Here is a 20086-nt window from a genome sequence, read left to right as displayed (position 1 = left end):
ATGAGATTTATCATATCAAGACCTGGGTAAGTCAAGGTCCTATTTGTTCCTTCAACATTGATGCAAATAAAAATTAATGAAATTTGTGGAAATTCTAAAAAGCTCTCCCATCCATGGGAATGTAAAGCTGTGTTAGGATCTTTGTGACAGCATGGCTTTAATGTGACACACATACACACACACACACACACACACACACACGCACACACACACATAGAAAAACAACAAAAATACACTTAGCAACAAGAGAATGGTAACTTACTGCTGAAGAATTCTATGCAGCTACTAAACAAAGAAAAAAAAAAAAGGCAAAGCTCTGCAGAGAAAGAGAGTGAAGGCAAAGCAGCAAATTGCAGACTATGAACTGGGGTCTTTAACTTTTTGAAAAACTTAGAACCTCTTACACCAAAGCATGGCCATGCAGTTCCTGAGTCACTCAGAACAGGAGAAAGAGCAGGTGGAGCCAGTGGAGCAGTAGGTGGAGCCACCATGTTTCAGCCAGCCTCAGGGAAGGGGTGAGGAGAGAGGGAGGGTGTGGAGAGGGGGGTGGTGGTAGCCCTGAAGGAGGCAGCTGAGCAGGCAGCAGCAGCAGAAAGGCAGGAAGTGGCGCTGACAGAGGAGGGTAGGACAGTTCTCAGCTCTTGTGGGGCCTCAGGGGCAGCCAGTGTGTAAAGCCCAGGCCAGGCCAGGCCGCTCCTCACTCCTGGCGAGAGGCAGCGTACCCCTCCGGTAGAGAGCCCCCTGAGAAGGCACATGGACGTTCTTTGAATTCTTATCAGCCGAGCCCGAGGGCACTGGCAGAGTCCAGTTATCAGTACTGATTTCTTATCTTTATCCATGTGCTTGGAATGAGGAACAAATAGGACCTTGACTTACCCAGGTCTTGATATGATACCAAAAAAAAAAAAAATGAGGAACTTACCCAGGTCTCGATGAATAGGACCTGGGCACACCCGAAACTCCTTTTGACCTTAAACTTCCCCTTTGGAAATCAATAAATGTGCTGTGTTGTCTGTGGTGGGTGTGACTGCCTCTCCTTCAGAGAGGTGGGGCCCACCTAGCGCCCAGCTTGATGAATCTATGTCTGCCTCTTGTCTCTTTCTTTCTCTAATTTCTTAATCCCAAGCTCCTCTACTCAGGAACCTGTCGTTTTCCGTGATGGACACGGGAAACAGAGAAAATGCCCACCGCACCCTCCCTGTGTTAGCTCCGGCTGCCCTTCCCCGACAGTGAGAGGAGGGGAGGGGACTCACCTGTCCCAGCGGAGTTCACCGGCATCCTGGCTGGAGGAATGGGAAGGACAGCCCCAGCTTTTCTCTGTCCCTCCTGTGCCCAGAGCCTGTTCCTGGCAGAAGGGTGACCTCTGGACAGAATGCAATGACTTGATCTGACATTGTGAGGTCAAGTCCCACCTAGGAAGGGCCAGGAGGATGACCTTAACCATCCCGGGGGATGGGGGTGGGGGAAGAGCTAAAAGGCTGCCTTATGTACATGGGCCATTTGTGTGGAGTACTCACTGCAAACCCAGCTCTGTACTTGCACCTGACCTGCGCTAACTCGGGTATTTCTCATTCATTCCTCTCGGCACAAGGGAGGAAATGGGGTTCTGTGGTAACGGAACTTGCCTAACTTAGCACAGCGAGTGTGTTAATTATGCAGCACTGTGTAATGACTTACCCCAGAATTCACAGGCATAGAACAACAAACATCTATTATCTCGTGGTTTCTGAGGAGCAGGAATCCGGGGGCATCTTGGGTTATTCTAGTTCGGAGTCTCTAATGAGGTTGCCATCAAGATGTTGGCGGTGCTGAGTCATCTAAAAGCTCGACTGGGGCTGGAGGATCCGCTTCCAAGGTTGTCCATTCACCCGGATGTTGGTAGATGCCTCACTCCCTCACCCGGGGGGCGGGCCTCTCCACAGGGCTGTCTGGGCGTCTGCACCCCCTGGCAGCAGCTGGCTTTCCCCAGAGTGAATGCTTCAAGAGAAATGGAAGAAGCCACAGTGATGTGCTTTTTTAAAACAATATATTTTATTGATTTTTAAAAAATATATATTTTATTGATTTTTTACAGAGAGGAAGGGAGAGGAGAGAGATAGAGAGCTAGAAACATTGATAAGAGAGAGACATCGACCAGCTGCCTCTTGCACACTCCCTACTGGGGATGTGCCCACAACCAATGTACATGCCCTTGACCAGAATCGAACCTGGGACCCTTCAGTCCGCAGACTGACGCTCTATCCACTGAGCCAAACCAGTTTCGGCCTAATCTCAGATTTCATACGGCATCACTTCTGCCATATTTTATGCGTCACCCAGAACAGCATTAACTTTTTAAAATTGTTATAAATATATTTTATTGATTTTAGAGAAGGAGGGAGAGGGAGAGAGAGATAGAAACATCAATGATGAAAGAGCATCATTGATTGACGGCCTTCTGCATGTCCCCTACTGGGGATCGAGCCCGAAATCTCAGGGATGTGCCCTTGGTCGGAATCAAACCTGGAACCCTTTAGTCCCCAGGCCGACGCTCTATCTACTGAGCCAAATCAGCGAGGGCAGCATTAACACTTTGTAACATGGGCTTTTCAACCTGGGTACTGCTACCTCTGCAGATCTCTGTGCTTGGGCTTCTTTCTCCCTCCTGTCCAGCTCAGGGCTCAACACAGGTTGCCCTAATACTGAGTGTTCTGTTTTTGTTTTTAAATATTTTATTGATTTTTTACAGAGAGGAAGGGAGAGGGATAGAGAGCTAGAAACATTGATGAGAGAGAAACATCGATCAGCTGCCTCCAGCACATCCCCCACTGGGGATGTGCCCGCAGCCAAGGGACATGTCCTTGACCGGAATCAAACCTGGGACCCTTCAGTCCACAGGTGGACGCTCTATCCACTGAGCCAAACCGGTTTCGGCAATACTGAGTGTTTTGAGGTCGGTCACCATACAGTTGAAGGGGTTCTTCCTGGGGGAGAGAGGGTGGAGTCTACAAGATCATTCAGGACCTTTCAAACTGTCACAGTGGAGTATTACAGCATCTCTGCCCCTATGTACTAGAATCAGGGGTCCTCAAACTTTTTAAAGTGGGGGCCAGATCACGGTCCCTCAGAGAGCTGGAGGGCCGGACTATATGAACTACTAATTCCTACTGTAACACCTTGGCTGCGCTCACTGCCCCAAAAACCTGGCGGGCAGGATCAGACTCCCCTGGGGGCTGCATGTGGCCCGCGGGCCGTAGTTTGAAGACCCCTGTACTAGATGCTAGTAACACAGATTCTCCCTTTCCTGGGATGGCAACCCAAAATTTCTCCAGATGTTGGCAAGGGTCCATGAGGTAGTGGGGAGGCAGAATTGCCCCAGTTGAGAACCACTGGGGTATAATATACTTCAAGAGCCCCAAACGTCCTAAGACTGGGAGCTCATGGTGGTGGGCTCCCTCCTAGCAGACTATACGGCAGCTCCCAGGACAGACCTCACACTGCGGCAGCCACAGGAATTCGGCCATTGGCTGTTCTCAGGCTCATTGCTCGTGGACTGGACTTGAGCTTTGGTCACACAACTGATTCTGACCAGGTGTTTTGGGGACTGGGCTGCCACAGAATCAGGTGTAGAATCCTCTGCCTCCGATCGTGTGGACACAAAGCTGCACATCTGAATTTTACATTCTGCAGAGAGAAGGGAAGTTCTGCAGTGCCATCTCTGTGGTAGTGGTCTTCATGTCCAGACCACCTACATTTCGTTTTATACTTTATTTTCTCCACTTTAGTTTGGGGCCCATTGATTCTGAAGGGAAACATGCATGAGAATTTTTCTAGGTACCATGCTCAGTGGCACATCGCTCCGCCAAAGACTGTGGCTGAATTGCCCAGAATTAGGTCTCCTGCCCTCCTCTGAATCTCAAACCCCCCTCCCTTGGCCAGTCCGTAGACTGAGGATGCAGTCGCCAGGAGCGTTTGGAGACGGTATTGTTCTTGGAGCTGTTGCCATACATGCTTTTCCATATTCTTTTTTTTAAAATTTTATTTTATTTTATTGATTTTTTACAGAGAGGAGGAGAGAGGGATAGAGAGCTAGAAAAGTCCATGAGAGAGAAACATCGACCAGCTGCCTCTTGCACGCCCCCTACCGGGAATGTGCCCTCAACCAATGTACATGCCCTTGACCGGAATCGAACCTGGGACCTTTCAGTCCGCAGACTGACGCTCTATCCACTGAGCCAAACCGGTTTCGGCTGCTTTTCCATATTCTTTCTTTCCACATCCAAACCTAACCTGGACGGACGGTGACTCAAGTGGGTGTGGCCCTGGCCTCTTGGGCAGCCTCCGGGCAATGCTTTAACCAGGGCAGGAGTCACTGCCAGAGCCTCTGGGGGGCACGGCTGCTGGCAGGGCTGTGAGCAGGCGGCCTGTGGAGAACTGGTCTGGGGAGGAAGCTGTTCCAGCAAAGAGCAGTTCTCTCTGGTTCAGACAGCTGTGGTGTGCCACTGAGCAAGCCTTCGTGTACCTGCATTTCCCCCGTAAGTCATTCTTCAATACGAGGGAACAACAGACATTATGTACAGAGACCTTTTTACAAAAGGCAATCCTTTTTTACCTGTGTGATCCACCCTAGTCTAACCTTTAAATTTTGCCCAGACTGTGATGAACTTCTATGTTGTTTGAGTAAACCTTTGAAGACAGTCCTAGTCCTTGGGCAGGTGTGAATCAAGTCATATTGTTGAATGACTATTGAATAGGGTTCATTTTGCGGGTGAAAAGCCTTTATCACCATCATAGGTTTGATTGGACGTCGGCAAAATTTAATTCCGCAGTATTTAGAGCTGCTGTACCTGTTCCTTGATACAAAATCAGACGAGGCAATAGTCTGTTAGTTGTCTTTCAGGGTTGGTGGCAGTCACTTAGAACGTGTGATACTCTCTACCTGGTCTGTAGCTGTAACTGTGATGTACAAGCAAAACAAAGATAAAAAAATAACACTTATGAAAAGCAAACAATGCAATGATATTAGGATATACACTTTTGTATTTTTATTCTTTTTAAAAAATATATATTTTATTGATTTTTTACAGAGAGGAAGATAGATAGAGAGTTAGAAACGTCGATGAGAGAGAACCATCAATCAGCTGCCTCTTGCACGCCCCCTACTGGGGATGTGTCCGCAACCCAGGTACATGACCTTGACCGGAATCGAACCTGGGACTTTTCAGTCCACAGACCGACGCTCTATCCATTGAGCCAAATCGGTTTCAGTTGTATTTTTATTCTTATATAAGATTATTTGCTGGCCGGGTCGGGTGCGGCCAGGCCCGGAGCAGCAGCAGCCAGGTCCAGAGCAACTAGGTCGGGAGTGGCGGTGACCAGACCCGGAGCAGCTGGTTGTGGAACGAACCAGAGCAACAGAGGCCAGACCCGGAGCAGCCAGGCCCGGAACAGCTCGCTCCTCACCTGCCCCTGCCCCACGGCTGCCTCTCAGACATGGCTGGAAACTTTTGTGGGAACTTGAGGGTCTGCTGAATCAAGTGATGAAGGCTTAGATCTGGATGTGTTGAGTTAGTATAGGGCTGGGGTGTTGATCTGTGAGTGCCTCATCCAGAAGTAAAAATACTTCTGGATGAGGCTGGTTGACCTATTTGGAAATGTCTTTTGTGTGAAGTGTATCCTTGGGCATGTGGTGGTATTATTGATATGAGAAAATGCTAAGTAACTGATTTACTATCTGAAAAGGGATTTACTATCGGGGAAAGGGAGGGAGGAAGAGACTGAACATAAACTGCACCTATGGATGAGGACAATGGGGGATGGGGAGGGGGCGGAGGGTGGGGTGGGAACCTGGTGGAGGGGGGAAGAAATGAGGAACCTTTGTAACAATATGAACAATAAAGATTGATTTAAAAAATAAATAAATAAAAATAAAAAATAAAAAATAAAGTAAAAAAAAAAGATTATTTGCTGGCTATTTGGCCTCTAATTCAGTCTGTGTTATTTAAAATTGAATATATAAGTTATTTGGATAGAATTTATGTTTGGGGCCAGGTTGTTGAATGTATTGATACCACATTGAATGTGAATAATTATTGTAAACGGTACTTCACAACTTTTTTTTGGCTTTATTATATAAATTTTCTATTTGGTCAATGATTTAATCATATAATTTGATGAGTCTGTTCCTCTTGCTAAAAAATACTTGTGCTTTAGATGTAGTAGCTGGATGATTTTGTGCGTATCTATGGTAGACTTGCAATAAAAAGGTGTGGAAATGGGAAGACATTAACCACAGAACTTATATGCACATAGAGGCCTGGTGTACAGGTGGGGTTCCTCAAGGTGGCCTGTGGAGATTGGGGCCCCAGCTTGCACTGCCAGTCTCACAGCCCAACAGCCCTACCTGGCACTCTGCCTTGGCCTAGCACTGCCCCCCTTGCCCTCTCACCTGCTTCACCATCCTGCCTGTAGGACCATCGATTGGGGCCAGGCCCCCTGACCCCTTGCCCTCCCTGCTCTCCCTCCCCCCTCCGCCAGCGCCTGGGAGCTGGGCAGCAGCCCCACCCCCTGCACTGATGCTGGTTGCTGTCTGTGGGATGATCAGCAGGGTAATCAGGTCCCTGCTTGCACTCACCTGGGCTGGCACTGCCTGCTCACCTGCTCCACCATCCTGCCATGTCTTGCTCTAGTCGGGGCCCATTGACCTGCAGTGCCTCCATAGCCCTCTGATGCCAGCACCATGTTCATTGCCACCCCCTGGTGGTCAGTGCACATCACAATCCGACTCAGCTCTCCCAAACTCCTGCTGGAGGGGACAATTTGCACATTGGGCTTTTATTAGATAGGAATAGAGGCCCAGTGCACACTCTCCAATCTGGGACCCCTCAGGGGATGCCAGGGATCTGGCCTAAACTGGCGGTTGGACATCCCTCTCATAATCCTGGACTGCTGGCTCCTAATTGCTCGACTTCCTGCCTGCCTGATCACCCCTAACTGCCCGCCCTGCGCCAGCCTGATTACTCCTAACTGCCCCTGCTTGCTGGCCTGTTCACCCCTTACTGTCTCCCCTGCTGGCCTGATCTCCCCCAACTGTTCCCACGCTGGCCTGGTTGCCCTCTACTGCCCCCCCCTCCCCTGCCAGCCTGGTCACCCCCAAGTGCCCCCTCCCATTGGCCTGGTTGCCCCACACAGCCTGCTGTTCGCTGTCTGTCTGGTTGTTTTGGTTGTGACAGCCCCTGGCTTTTTATATATTAGGATATGCATAACCTCTGGACAGAGACAATAGTGCAGTGAAGGCCTGGGGAGGGGGTGGGAGCAGGGTGGAGGGGGTCAATGGGGGAAAAGGGAGAAGGGCATCTGGAATACTTTTTTTGTTTTGTTAATCCTCACTGGATATTTTTAAAATATATTTTTATTAATTTCAGAGAGGAAGGGAAAGGGAGATAGATAAATCAATGATGAGAGAGAATCATCAATTGCTTGCCTCCTGCATGCTCCTACTGGGGGTTGAGCTCACAACCTGGGCATGTGCCCCTGACTGGGGTCGAACCCAGGATCCTTCAGTCTGCAGGCCAATCCACTGAGCCAAACCAGCAAGGGGTCCATTGATATTTTAAGAGACAGTGGAAGGGAGGAGGGGGGAGACTGAGAACGAAACATCAATGTGCCTTTCGACTGGTTGCCTCCTGCACGCCCAAGGATTCCCCGACCTTTTGATGGGATTTGAATCCCCTGCCCTTCAGTCCACAGGCCAATGCTCTAACCACTGAAAAACCAGCTAGGGCTGTCATACTTTCAACAACAAAGATTAAAATAAAAAAAGCATGTAGAGCGTAGACAGTGGCACTGACCGGTGTAGTTCTTTTTTGGTGGATCTTTGTCGTGACCTGTATTTAAGACTGAAGTGGGGCGGGGGTGGGGAGGCCAAGCTCCAGCCCAGCGCCTGTCCTCATCTCTGTGCTTCTACGCGAGTCCCACAGACCACGTCACTCCCTTCTTTGGCCAGAAGAGGGCGCGATCCTCGGCTTTTCCGAGTCGGAACTTTTCATCTACCTCGCGACGCCCGGGCGGGCGCTTTAGCAGGGCGGACCCGTGGGCGGGACGGAGCGCGGAGGAAGGTATTAAAGGACGGACGCTTCCGGCGGAGGGGAGCTGTGGCTGGGCTTGCTGGGATCATGGCGGAGAATCACTGCGAGCTTCTCCAGCCGGCTCCGGGCGGTTTCGGGGCGGGGTTGGGGGGCGGCTTGTGCCGCCGCTGCAGCGTGGGGCTCGGCGCCCTGGTCCAGCGCCCCGGAAGCGTGTCCAAGTGGGTCCGGCTCAACGTCGGCGGCACGTATTTTCTCACCACCCGGCAGACGCTGTGCCGGGACCCGAAATCTTTCCTGTACCGATTGTGCCAGGCCGACCCCGACCTGGACTCGGATAAGGTGAGGGCCGCGCAGGCCGGCCAGAAGGGGCCGGTGGCCCTGGCCTGCGGCCCGCCGTCCACCCCCGGCCCCGTGCGGAGGAGGCCCGTTCGGGTCTCCGGGCGCCGCGCTCCCCTCGTCACTCGCTCGATCCGACTCCCCACACTCCCTGCTCCGGGCCGGGCGGAGAGGGGATGGCGCCCTGGCACCGACTACTTACTCTCAGGGATCCCCGGCCACTCCGCCTTGCGTCTCTCTCTTTCTCTCTAGCCTTCACTCTTCTTCGGTGCGAGAGGTTTCCCACATCCCGGACTGTAGTGGATCTACTTTCTTCTCCTCCTTGGATTCTTTGGCCCCGGTGTGTCAGCACCGCCTCGTCCCCGTCCCAGTGTACTCACTGGGTTTGAAACCAGAGAGCCCTGGCGTCCTTCGCTTTTCCCGTTCCAGACATTTGACTTAATGTGGGCCAGGGGGAGCCGACACGGCCGTCTTCCTTTCCCAGGGACTTGCGTTTGGAGAATTGGTGCTTTGTTTTCAGCCACAACACGCACCCCATTGAGCATTCTGGGAAGGTGGTGTCCACAGAGGGATGTTTCAGAGGGAATGTGGTTCATAGTAAGGGGTGGATGAGGGGCGTCATGGAAGGGCCAGGTGGGAAGTCTTTTTCAGACTGCTTCCTCACTATGCTAGTTTTCCCACTGCCCTAGCAAAAGGATAGGAATCTCTAGGCTGGTTTGCAGCTTGTCTTCGTATAATATAATGCTCACACTGTTGTTCCAGACAGTAATAGAAAGTAAATTACTTTGTTCATTACTCTTATAAGACTGTGTGGCTAAGGCAGAGTATATCTCGGGAGCTATACAAGCTGTGTTGGATTGAAACTCAGAAAAGGCTGTTGGAATAGAGTTGTTACCTATGTTTGTCCCAGGGAATTCACAAGCCTTCCTCTTACTTTTCTGGGTCGTTCAGTTGGGCCTATGCAATAGCACGTGGCTTCATTCCCTGCCAGCCCAGCACTTGCCAGGCATAAGGCTTCCCAAAAACTTCACATCCTTCCAGTCTGAGAGGCATGCCAGAGACCGTCCTCAGGGTGGCATGACCTATGATCAGGAAATGAGAATTCTTGAGTTACTGCAAAACCAGCACTCATGGATAGAAATCAGAGTTTGGGATGCCAGCCCTCTGGCGCCCCACCTTCCACCCCTCAAATCCCTCCTTTGCTCATTTGAGCACGTTCTCTGAGAGAACTGACCTCCCAGAAAATGACAGTCCTCTCCAGGATAGAAATAGGCTTTGTGAGCTATGATTTTCCTTTTATAGTGCGGGTGTGTTTTACTGTTTTGTTTTTCTTTTTAAACAGTGGGTCTTAGTGGTCATTCACTGGCCTTGCTACTCCTGCGTTCCTGTTTCGTGTATTGAGTCAGATTTTAAATTGCTCCCGTCCTTCGGGTTGTTTTGAGGCAATGGCTATTCAACATTGAAACAATTGGTTCTGAGCCAGTTAACTATAGCTTGCACAGTTAAGTCCATTCATCCCTTTATCTGACTGTTTCAAGACTACTTTAAAAATTCATGCTTTATTGTAAAAGTTCTCTGAGGGAGGGCAATTAATCTATCAGAATATATCTATGTTGTTGCTTTTCCAATTATCATCCGCTTAGCCATATTTGTTTTCTAAAATGTAAAACAGAAATTTATAACGTGAAGGTAAAGTTATAGTTTCTGTCTCATAAAATAGTTGATAGTAAATAAGGGTTAATTTTAGTCACAGATAATGTGAATTTGTTAGAAAGAGTAATGCTAATTCACATTAGATATAGGAGTAGGATCTTTTATTTCGAGTGAGAAAATGTATAAGATACTTTGTCTCTTCAGTTTCTTTCCAGAGCCCTGGCCAGGTGTGGTTCAGTTGGTTGGAGTGTCATCCTGTACACTGAAAGGTCTCGGGTTTGATTCCTGGTCAGGGCACATACCAGTCGGGGTTGGTGCAAGAGACAACTGATAGATGTTTTTCTCACTCCCTCCTTCTCCCTTCCTCTCTCTAAAATAAGTAAAATTTATCCTTTGGTGAGGATTAACAAAAATTACAAACAAACAAAAAATGTCCAGAGAGTCACTAAACCCTTAGAGAGGAATCTGAGGATTAGGGAGGAGGGAGGGGCTGTTTGGAGGAGTGGGACACTAGTAATTACAAAATGGAAGAGAAACAGGATGTTGATTCACAGGTAAACATCTCAGCCCTGACCTCCCAGTTAAGATTAATGAAAGCATACCTGGCAGATAGTCCTAGGGCTTCAGCCCCCGTGGTCCTGGTGGAAGATTCCCTGTTGAGTGGGACTAGTGTTCACTGAGCACCTGGGCTTGCAGAAGGTGGTGCTGGGAGAGGGGTTGGGTGGGGAGATTTAGGGGTAGGAGTTCCAAGGGTTTGGAGTTCACCAGGAGAATGCCTGTGGCTGCTGTTAGAGAGAATGTCTGGGGGAGCTCAGTGAAGCCATGTGGGAGAGCTGGAGTTAAGGACATTCTCAGAGTGCTTTTTTAGAAGTGGGCGGGCCGGTTGCTAGGGAAGGTGGAGAGCTGGGATACAACTGGCCCCCCTTCCCCCAAGTCATCACATTTCCTCTCAGGACTGAGCTTGAGTGGGACCCAGTGCCCACCAGCCCCTACCTCCTTGACTCAAGTTCTGACTCTGGGCCCAGTGCCACCACAAAGTCCTCTTTATGGACGGTGTAGTGAGGAGTCTCTTTTCCTCCTGGGGCTTCCTCCATGGGGCTGAGTCTGTCCTGGGTCGTTTTTCTCCTCCACAGTCCCTTAGGGACTGGCTAGGTGTGATACTGCTTCCTGGAAGTGCTCAGTAAATACCTGATGTGTGATTCATTTTGGTTAAGTCTCTTTGTATTCCAAGATAGCTGGCCCATAGGTACTGTTGAACAGGTTAGACCTTGTATAGAGCTGAATCAGCCCCCGTTTCAATGTGGAGCTACTTTCGGAGTACAAGGGCAACAGGAAATACGACTGCTTGTTGATGGTAAAGCACTCAGATGAAGGAAGATTGAGGGGATTTGGTCTGCAGCTGAGCCCGTCCGGGAGAAAACTGTGGGCGCCTATTTGCCCTGGTCTCTGACAGGGCCAGTCCTGGCTTTGCGCTTGCAGGTTCTGTGGCAGCAGGTGGGTGTTTGAGGGGTGGGGCCATCGTGCTGCTTCTGATGACTTGCTCTTTCAGTTCTTTGCTTGGGCTCGCTCCAGGTGTGCTTGGTGTTGGCAAGAGTCAGGATTGGGAAGATAGTGAAAGGAACTTTATTTTTTTTTTTTTTTTTTTTTTTTTTTTTTTTTTTTTTTTTTTTAAATCAATCTTTATTGTTCATATTATTACAAAGGTTCCTCTTTTCTTCCCCCCTCCACCAGGTTCCCACCCCACCCTCTTCCCCCTCCCCATCCCCCATTGTCCTCATCCATAGGTGCACAGTTTATGTTCAGTCTCTTCCTCCCTCCCTTTCCCCGATAGTAAATCCCTTTTCAGATAGTAAATCTGTTACTTAGCATTTTCTCATATCAATAATACCTCCACATGCCCAATGATACACTTCACACAAAAGACATTTCCAAATAGGTCAACCAGCCTCATCCAGGCCCCACCCAAGGCACTCACAGATCAGCACCCCAGCGCTATACTAACTCAACACATCCAGATCTAAGCCTTCATCACTTGATTCAGCAGACCCTCAAGTTCCCGCAAAAGTTTCCAGCCATGTCTGAGAGGCAGCTGTGGGCAGGTACAGGCGAGGAGCGAGCTGTTTCGGGCCTGGCTGCTCCGGGCCTGGCCTCTGTTGCTCTGGTTCGTTCCACAACCAGCTGCTCCGGGTCTGGTCACTGCCGCTCCCGACCTAGTTGCTCTGGACTTGGCTGTTGCTGCTACAGGCCTGGCCGCACACGACCCGGCTGCTCTGGGACCGGTTGCTCCGGTCCCGGTTGCTCCGGTCCCGGCCGCTCCGGGCCTGGCCGCTCCCAGCCTGACAGCCGCTGCTCCGGGCCTGGCTGCTCCCAGCCTGGCAGCCATTGCTCCTGGCCTGGCCGCACCAGACCCAGCTGCTCCGGGCCTGGCCGCTCCCAGCCTGGCAGCTGCTGCTCCGGGCCTGGCCGCTCCTAGCCTGGCAGCCGCTGCTCCGGGCCTGGCCACACCAGACCCGGCTGCTCCGGGCCTGGCCGCTCCCAGCCTGGCAGCCGCTGCTCCGGGCCTGGCCACACCAGACCCGGCTGCTCCGGGCCTGGCCGCTCCCAGCCTGGCAGCTGCTGTTCCGGGCCTGGCCGCACCAGACCCGGCTGCTCCGGGCCTGGCCGCTCCCAGCCTGGCAGCCGCTGCTCCGGGCCTGGCCGCACCAGACCCGGCTGCTCCGGGCCTGGCCGCTCCCAGCCTGGCAGCTGCTGCTCCGGATCTGGCCGCTCCCAGCCTGGCAGCCGCTGCTCCTGGCCTGGCCGCACCAGACCCGGCTGCTCCGGGCCTGGCCGCTCCCAGCCTGGCAGCCGCTGCTCCGGGCCTGGCCGCACCAGACCCGGCTGCTCCGGGCCTGGCCGCTCCCAGCCTGGCAGCCGCTGCTCCGGGCCTGGCCGCACCAGACCCGGCTGCTCCGGGCCTGGCCGCTCCCAGCCTGGCAGCTGCTGCTCCGGGCCTGGCCGCTCCCAGCCTGGCAGCCGCTGCTCCTGGCCTGGCCGCACCAGACCCGGCTGCTCCGGGCCTGGCCGCTCCCAGCCTGGCAGTCGCTGCTCCGGGCCTGGCCGCACCAGACCCGGCTGCTCCGGGCCTGGCCGCTCCCAGCCTGGCAGCTGTTGCTCTGGGCCTGGCCGCTCCCAGCCTGGCAGCCGCTGCTCCGGGCCTGGCCACACCAGACCCAGCTGCTCCGGACCTGGCTGCTCCCAGCCTGGCAGCTGCTGCTCCGGGCCTGGCCGCTCCCAGCCTGGCAGCCGCTGCTCCAGGCCTGGCCACACCAGACCCAGCTGCTCCGGGCCTGGCCGCTCCCAGCCTGGCCGCCGCTGCTCCGGGCCTGGCCGCACCCAACCCGGCTGCTCCGAGCCTGGCCGCTCCCAGCCTGGATGCTCCGTGCTTGGCTACTGCTGTTCTGGGCCTAGCTGCTCCCAACCCGGCTGCTCTGGGCCGGGCTTCTCCGGGCCCAGCCACTCCGTGTCTGGGTGTTCCTGGAATGGCCACCCTGGGCTTGGCCGCCTCTGCCTCAGGCCTGGCTGCCACTGCCCCAGGTCTGGCTGCTCCAGTGCTGGCCGTTGATGCTCTTGTTCTGGCTGCTGCTGCTCTGGGGCCTGGCCACTGCTGCTCCAGGCCCAGCTGCCACTGCCTTGTGCCTGGCCACTCTAGGCCTGGTCGCCGCTGTTCCAACATTCTGTCCCTTTTTTCTCTTTTTTTTTTCTTTTTTTAAAAAAAAACAAAACGCATTTATGTTGCAATGTTGGCTGGTACGTTGAGTTCTGACGTAGTCTTTGATTTTTCAAGATCTTCTTTGTATTCTTTCTTAAGTAATTTTACTATCATTTGCTCTCACTTGATTTCTTCACATTGAGAACTTCTTTGGTTTCTTCCTCCTTGTCCTGGGAGCTCAGCAGGTTGGCCTGTGGCACCCCTTTGTTCTCCGCGGGCTCCTGCGCTGCTCCAGTCTGTTGCCGGGGTCGGCGCCGCCCAGGAAGTAGCCCCAGTCCTTGGCTCCGTTGCCAGCGCTCAGCAGTCGAAGGCTCAGGGGCACCCCCCCCACTGGGGGCCCCGTCGCCCGGCTCCTTGCTGGCGCCCTGCTGGCCGGTGTCCGGCAGGGGCTCCTGCTCCTCGTGGCGTTCCTCCAGTCTGGAGCTTTCTTTCTTCCTCCCACTAGGGGAGTCCAGGATCAGAGTCAACAGACTGTCCTCTGCGCACAGTGTGCGCGACTCCGGGGGCTCGGCCTTTCACCGCGCTCCCAGGACTCCACCTCACAGCTCCGTCTCCCCCTGCCCGAGCCTGGGTCCCCAGGGACTGGCCCAGACCTGGAGTTCGTGGCGGTCTGGACTGAGGCTCAGAGCTGCCGCCGGAGGCTTTGTTTCTTCCGGCTAGGGTAATCCAGCATCAGAGTCAACATTCAGTCCTCTGCGCGCCATGTGCGCGCGACTCCGGGGGCCCCGCATTTCGCCGTCCCCCGGGATTGTCTCCCCCTGCCGGAGCCTGGGTCCCCAGGGTCTGGCACATAACTTGGGGCTCAGCGCTGCCGGTTCGGGGGTTCAGCCCAGGCTGGGGGTTCTATTTCCTTCCTGCTAGGGAACGCCAGGCAGCACCCAGCCCTCTCCTCCTCTCCGGCTGCGACCTCTCCGCGCGCGCGTGCGTGCGAGCGCGCAGCATGTCTCCGTACCTTAGGCTTTTTTTCAGCTCCTCTTATTTTCCTTCTGGTTTTCTCCCTCCTTCCTATTGTAGAGTTTTCAGTCAGTCGACTACCTGTAGCTCTGGGCAATGTCCACTCTACATTTTAGTTGTATTCCCTTGAAATTGTTGTGAGCTGCTGCGGCTAGGTGTATACCCGAGCAGCCATCTTGGATCCTCTCGTGAAAGGAACTTTATAGACAGGGCTCAGTGATGGGGCTGTGGGTGGAAATATGATATTTTAAGCCACTTGGCAAGAGAAGGGGATTATTCCGAGTGGAAATGATAGATTTTGTCTCATATAACCAGATCAGAGGTGAAGGGCTTAACTGGCCGAATTCTTACGAGTGGCTCCTGTCCCGATGAGAGCTGTGCGCCAGCCTGAGGCCACGAGTGGGTGTCCTGAGACACTGGTGCGTGTCAGTTCCCACTTTGCTGGAGGATGGGGCTCTGGGTCTGTGCTTAGCCCCGACCACGCATCCAGGTTGGTTCAGGACCGGAGGGAATGGTCCCGTGTGCGGGAAGCAGTCCTTCTCCTCCTCCGCTGAGCCCAGCAGGTGCTCCCAGAAGAGGGGTCATGTCTCCACAATGTGCCTAACGGGAGGGCTCCTCTGCCCTGAGCCTGAGCCAGCCCCAGTCAATGCTGTAAAGTCCTAAAAAGGTGAGAAGCACTTGCTTCAGGGCACCGGCCCCCAGGCCATCAGCTGTCCCGCCCTCAGTCATCTGAGGGAGCCGGAGGAAGTGGTGTCAGCCCACAGCAGTTCCTCTTTCTGCCCCGTGCACACGTGTCCTCTGTTCCCCTCCTCCAGCAGCACAGTGGCTGGTGTTAGTTTAAGCGGCGTCAGAACACTGATCTTACCAATGGAGTTGTAGGGCACAGAGATGCCCGCCTGTGGCCAGGTTGTCAGGCTGCTTTCACCTGTGAGCGGTGAAACCTCTTTTCCAGGGACTCTCCTGGTCAGCAGCGCTGGGCCCGCAGTCTCAGGTCCTCTAAAGGAGCACCAAGGGAGGAGGTCTGTGTGGCCTGGGTGCCAGCAGGTGGTTTTTATTTATTTATTTTTAATATATTTTTATTGATTTCCAAGAAGGGACAGGGAGAGATAGAAACATCAATGATGAGAATCATTGATCAGTTGCCTCCTGCATGCCCCCTACTGAGAATCGAGCCCCCAACCTGGGCATGAGGCCTTGATCAGAATGGAACCCAGGACCCTTCCAGTTCAAGCACCAGTGCTCTCACTGGGTCTTAATGGTCATCTGTCCCCACACTAGAGCACCCAGAAAATTCCAGTCTGCGATGGGGATGTGGGTATTGGGTGGGATGGAGCAACCCCGCTGGTACTCTGGCCCTGACTGACGCCACCCACAACTTAATGGGCTGTGTGGCTTGGGGCAAGTTAATGTGCCTCTAAGTCATGGTGGCCTGGTGAGCATTAAGGAAGATGGTGGCTGGAACATCTGCCCTGCCTGGTGCTTGGAGCTGGGTTACTGCAGTCAGTGGGGTCGGCTCTTAATAGTCTTCATCTTACTTCAGTACTTTTAGAAAAAAGCTACCGAAAATGCTTTCACTCTCCCCTTATGATGTCTTTTTGTTAATGTCTCTTACAGAGCCTCCCTGGCTCACCCAAACCTCGTGGTGCCAACTCGCCCTCAGGCACACACACGCGGTCTCCCTGCTTCCTGGTGCCTCCTCATGCTCAGAGCCCCTGGTGGTGGGAGGACGGGTCCTGGAAGGCCAGTTCCCACTGTGATCACTGAGGTTTCTTGCAAGAAACTGGAGAACACTGCTCTGAGTTGGCATGCCTTGGTGGTGTGTGTTGGGAGAGGCTCAAGGCATCCCGGGTGGGATCTAAGGGGGGATGCACCCACGTCTCCCCCACAGTTGTGTTCTGGTGGGCCCTGGTTTCCTCAGCATTGGCCTCCAGGATCTTGGCTTTTGCAAGTCAGGTTAGGTGTGTGCGGATGGTTCTGGAAGGATGAGGTGGGCCAGCCACTCATTGTGATAGATAGGCTGAGGTATCTCAAAACAGATATAGGGGCGCTGAGTCCCAGGCAGTCCTAGTTATTTTTTTTAAAATCTTCAACAAATAATTTTGATATCTTCAAAAATTTTTTATTGTGAGGAGGACCAGAAGCATAAGAATTAAATAGAACACATGACTTTTATACACAGGGTCCCCTGGCGCAGGCTCATGGATGTAGGCTTCACACCTCCCCCGGACACCTGCAGCTGGGCTGGATCATTCCTGGATTTCCACAAACACACTAGGAACTGGACACCACCACTCCTTTGTTGCAATGGAAAAGGGGTGGCCACTGGAAACTTGAAACTAAGAGGGTTCGGTGTCTGACCTAAATGCAGAATATAGTCTGTCTGTCAAATTTCTCCATTGAAATCTAAATACAAAAGCATAGGATTTTCTGTGCGCAAACATTTGCCATCAATTCTCCCTTGGGTCCCCTGGGAGTGAGATTCAGAGATTCAGCCAACCTAGTATTAGTGATCCAGTGCATTCTTGCCAGTGTGTGAACTGGAGTGAGGAGTATGCTGGCTTCCATTAAATGTTCAAGAATCAAAGGCCAGCATTTTTCTTTTTTATGCCTTTAGGGAAGACATATGGTTTTACAGCCAGCACTTCACAAGTAGGTCAAATGCTAACTCAGTGAGAAGTGGGAAAGGTCAGTAGAGGGAATTGATTTGAAGAGAATCCAGTGTTAATTTTGGCTCTTTAAAAAAAAAAAAATTAAAAAAAATAAATAAATAAGAAAGAAAAGAAAGAAAGAAACCTAGCCTGGCTACTCTAGAAATGTAGCACACGCTTGTTATGTAACTTGAAGAAAGGACGGAAAGAGAGAGGAAGGGGCGAGATCCAGGAGTCTTGGTCTTGGTCCAGTTCCTTGCTGTATAAGTGTGAGTACCCAAGAGTACATCATCAGGTTATCAGTGCAGCGTGCTGATAGCTGCCCTCTAGATAGCACTGAGATGGCCCTGTCTGTGCTTGTGCAAACATGAACCTAAGACTTCTGAAGTTGTGATATTTTCTATTTTTGTGTTCTGTACTTTTCTTTATTTCCGCATTAGCAATACAAGCACATGAGGTTGTGAGGGGCTGACGCTTGGCATACACCTGGTCAGCTAGCCCAGCAGTGATGTCCGAGGGTGCCTGTTCATGGCCCACCCTTGCCAAAGCTCCTGGACTCGAGCACGCTGCTCACGCTCAGGTGCTCAGAGACAGGCACAGGTGCTCAGAGACAGGCACACTCAGGTGCTTCTAAATGAGTGTCCAGCCTGTTGTCACGTGGACTGCAGCTGGAGATGAGGCCCCGTGGAATTTCAGGGTCTTGGTGGAAGGCCCCTGGCACATCTTGTAGAGTTTGAAATCTCCCTTCTGGTAAGCTCAGTGGTGAGAGCACAGTTCTCATATGCTGCTGTCTATTCTGTCCTAACCCTGCCATCTCGGAGCTGTTCCTTTCTTTTCCTTTTTCTCTTTGTTTTTAATATTTTTTCCGGACCTATTTCTTAATGAAGCTCATCAAACCAAAATGAGTCCACAAGATGAAATTAAACCAGAAAGTACTGACATGACTCCACAGGGGAGACTGCTTTCAAATTTCCATACGTGCGCGCATCAGTGGCAAAGCCGGACAGGCTGGCTTGTCCCTGGTGGAGGATGGTGTAGTCTGTCACCGAAGGCCGCTTGCTTTCCAACGTCTCAGGGTTTCCCCGGTGAACCCGAAGTTCCGGGCCCCGGTGGTGGGCCTCGAGGCAGGTCTGGGTCATGGGCTCTGTGGCCTTCCTTCTTGGGGGAGTGCTAGCGCCACGTTGCTGGGACTGTTAAACAGAAAAGATAGTTGCTGGACCAGGAAAGGAGGAAAGAAAGGGAGTGGGTTTTTTAAAATTTAAATATATTTTATTGATTTTTTTACAGAGAGGAAGGGAGAGAGATAGAGAGTTAGAAACATAGATGAGAGAGAAACATCGATCAGCTGCCTCCTACACAACCCCCACTGGGGATGTGCCCGCAACCAAGGGACATGCCCTTGACCGGAATCGAACCTGGTTCCTTTCAGTCCACGGGCTGATGCTCTATCCACTGACCCACACCGGTTTCAGCAATAAAGGGGAGTTTTATCTACGTACTAAACAAGTCAGCCGCTATAGGACTTGCCAAACCAGATGACCAGATGTATGTATAAACATGCTGAGATAAGCCACAACGTGTAGAGGGGGACTTTGAAACTTAGTCTGCCACCCAAGATAACTGGCAGGGGAACTTTGAAACCTCTAGGGGGAAGGGTATAAAACCCCTTGAACCCCTGCCAGGTGATAGTTGAGCTGTCCACTTGTGCTTTATGCTGAGTGCATTTTCAATAAATTTGCTTGCTTTACTTCCTTAATAAATTCGCTTGCTTTGCTTCAATACTGCTTCCTTTCACCTGTTTGAATTCTTCTCAGGAGACTGACAAGAGCCTAGGAGGGGAGAGCTCTCCCCTGTAGTTCAGGGGGTTATCCAGTAACAGGACCAATGTGAAGGAGCCACTGGCGGAGTGTCCTACCTTCAGAGCCTGGTGATGCCTGAGCAAACCTGAAGTTCAGAGTCACACCATGTGGGAGAGACACAGTATGATGAGGGCCCCTTTGACGATTTTTTAAATTAATTTTTAGAGATAGAGAGGAAGGCACAGAGAGAGGGGAAAAAAACACATCAATTTGTCCCACTTGTTCGTTCATTCATTGATTCTTACATGTATTTTATTGATTCTTACATGTATCCTGACTGGGGATCACAGCTGCAACCTCGGCATATTAGGAGGAGGCTCTAACCCACTGAGTACCTGACAGGGCCTGGATGAGGGTTCCTTCTGAAGCCCACTCTGGTTGTCCGTGACCTTGTGGAGGCCAGCCCAGCAGCAGGCGTATCTGGAGTAACTGGCAGGTTCTGGATGCCAGAGAGCTGGCGTGTGTTCTGGGAGAGTGGACGAGTGCCCAGTTCGGGGTAACCAGGGTTTTGTTGTGTGTCTGAATGCCTGGCCCATGCACACCTCTCTCTCTAGGAACGCTCTTTGCCCGAGCTTTGTAAATTAGTGTGTTTGATTCTGTGTGTCAGGATGGCCTCTGAAACAGTCCAGCTGGCGTTCTGGTTGAGTATTGACCTACGGACCAGGAGGTCATGGTTTGATTTCTAGTCAGGGCATATGCCTGGGCTGTAGGCTTAGTCCCCAGTATGGGGAGTGTGCAGGAGGCAGCCAATCAATGATTCTCATCATTGATGTTTCTCTCTCCTTTTCCCTTCCTCTCTGAAATCAGTAAAAATATATT

General features: G+C 52.1%; 1 protein-coding gene across 1 annotated transcript in view; it reads left to right on the top strand.

The window, feature by feature from the left end:
• Positions 1-8104: 8104 nt before the first annotated feature.
• The window catches only part of KCTD5 (potassium channel tetramerization domain containing 5), a 34377-nt gene continuing 22395 nt past the window's right edge, over positions 8105-20086 (top strand). Inside the window, exon 1 of the mRNA XM_084882520.1 lies at positions 8105-8405. Within this exon, the coding sequence (XP_084738646.1) occupies positions 8154-8405 (252 nt within the window). The 5' untranslated portion in view covers positions 8105-8153. The remainder of the gene's footprint in view (positions 8406-20086) is intronic.

Source organism: Pipistrellus hanaki, assembly GCF_964339955.1.
Source record: "Pipistrellus hanaki genome assembly, chromosome: 4".
NCBI lineage: Eukaryota > Metazoa > Chordata > Mammalia > Chiroptera > Vespertilionidae > Pipistrellus > Pipistrellus hanaki.
Note: the sequence above shows the minus strand (reverse complement) of the source record. Positions and strands in the feature narration are given on the sequence as shown.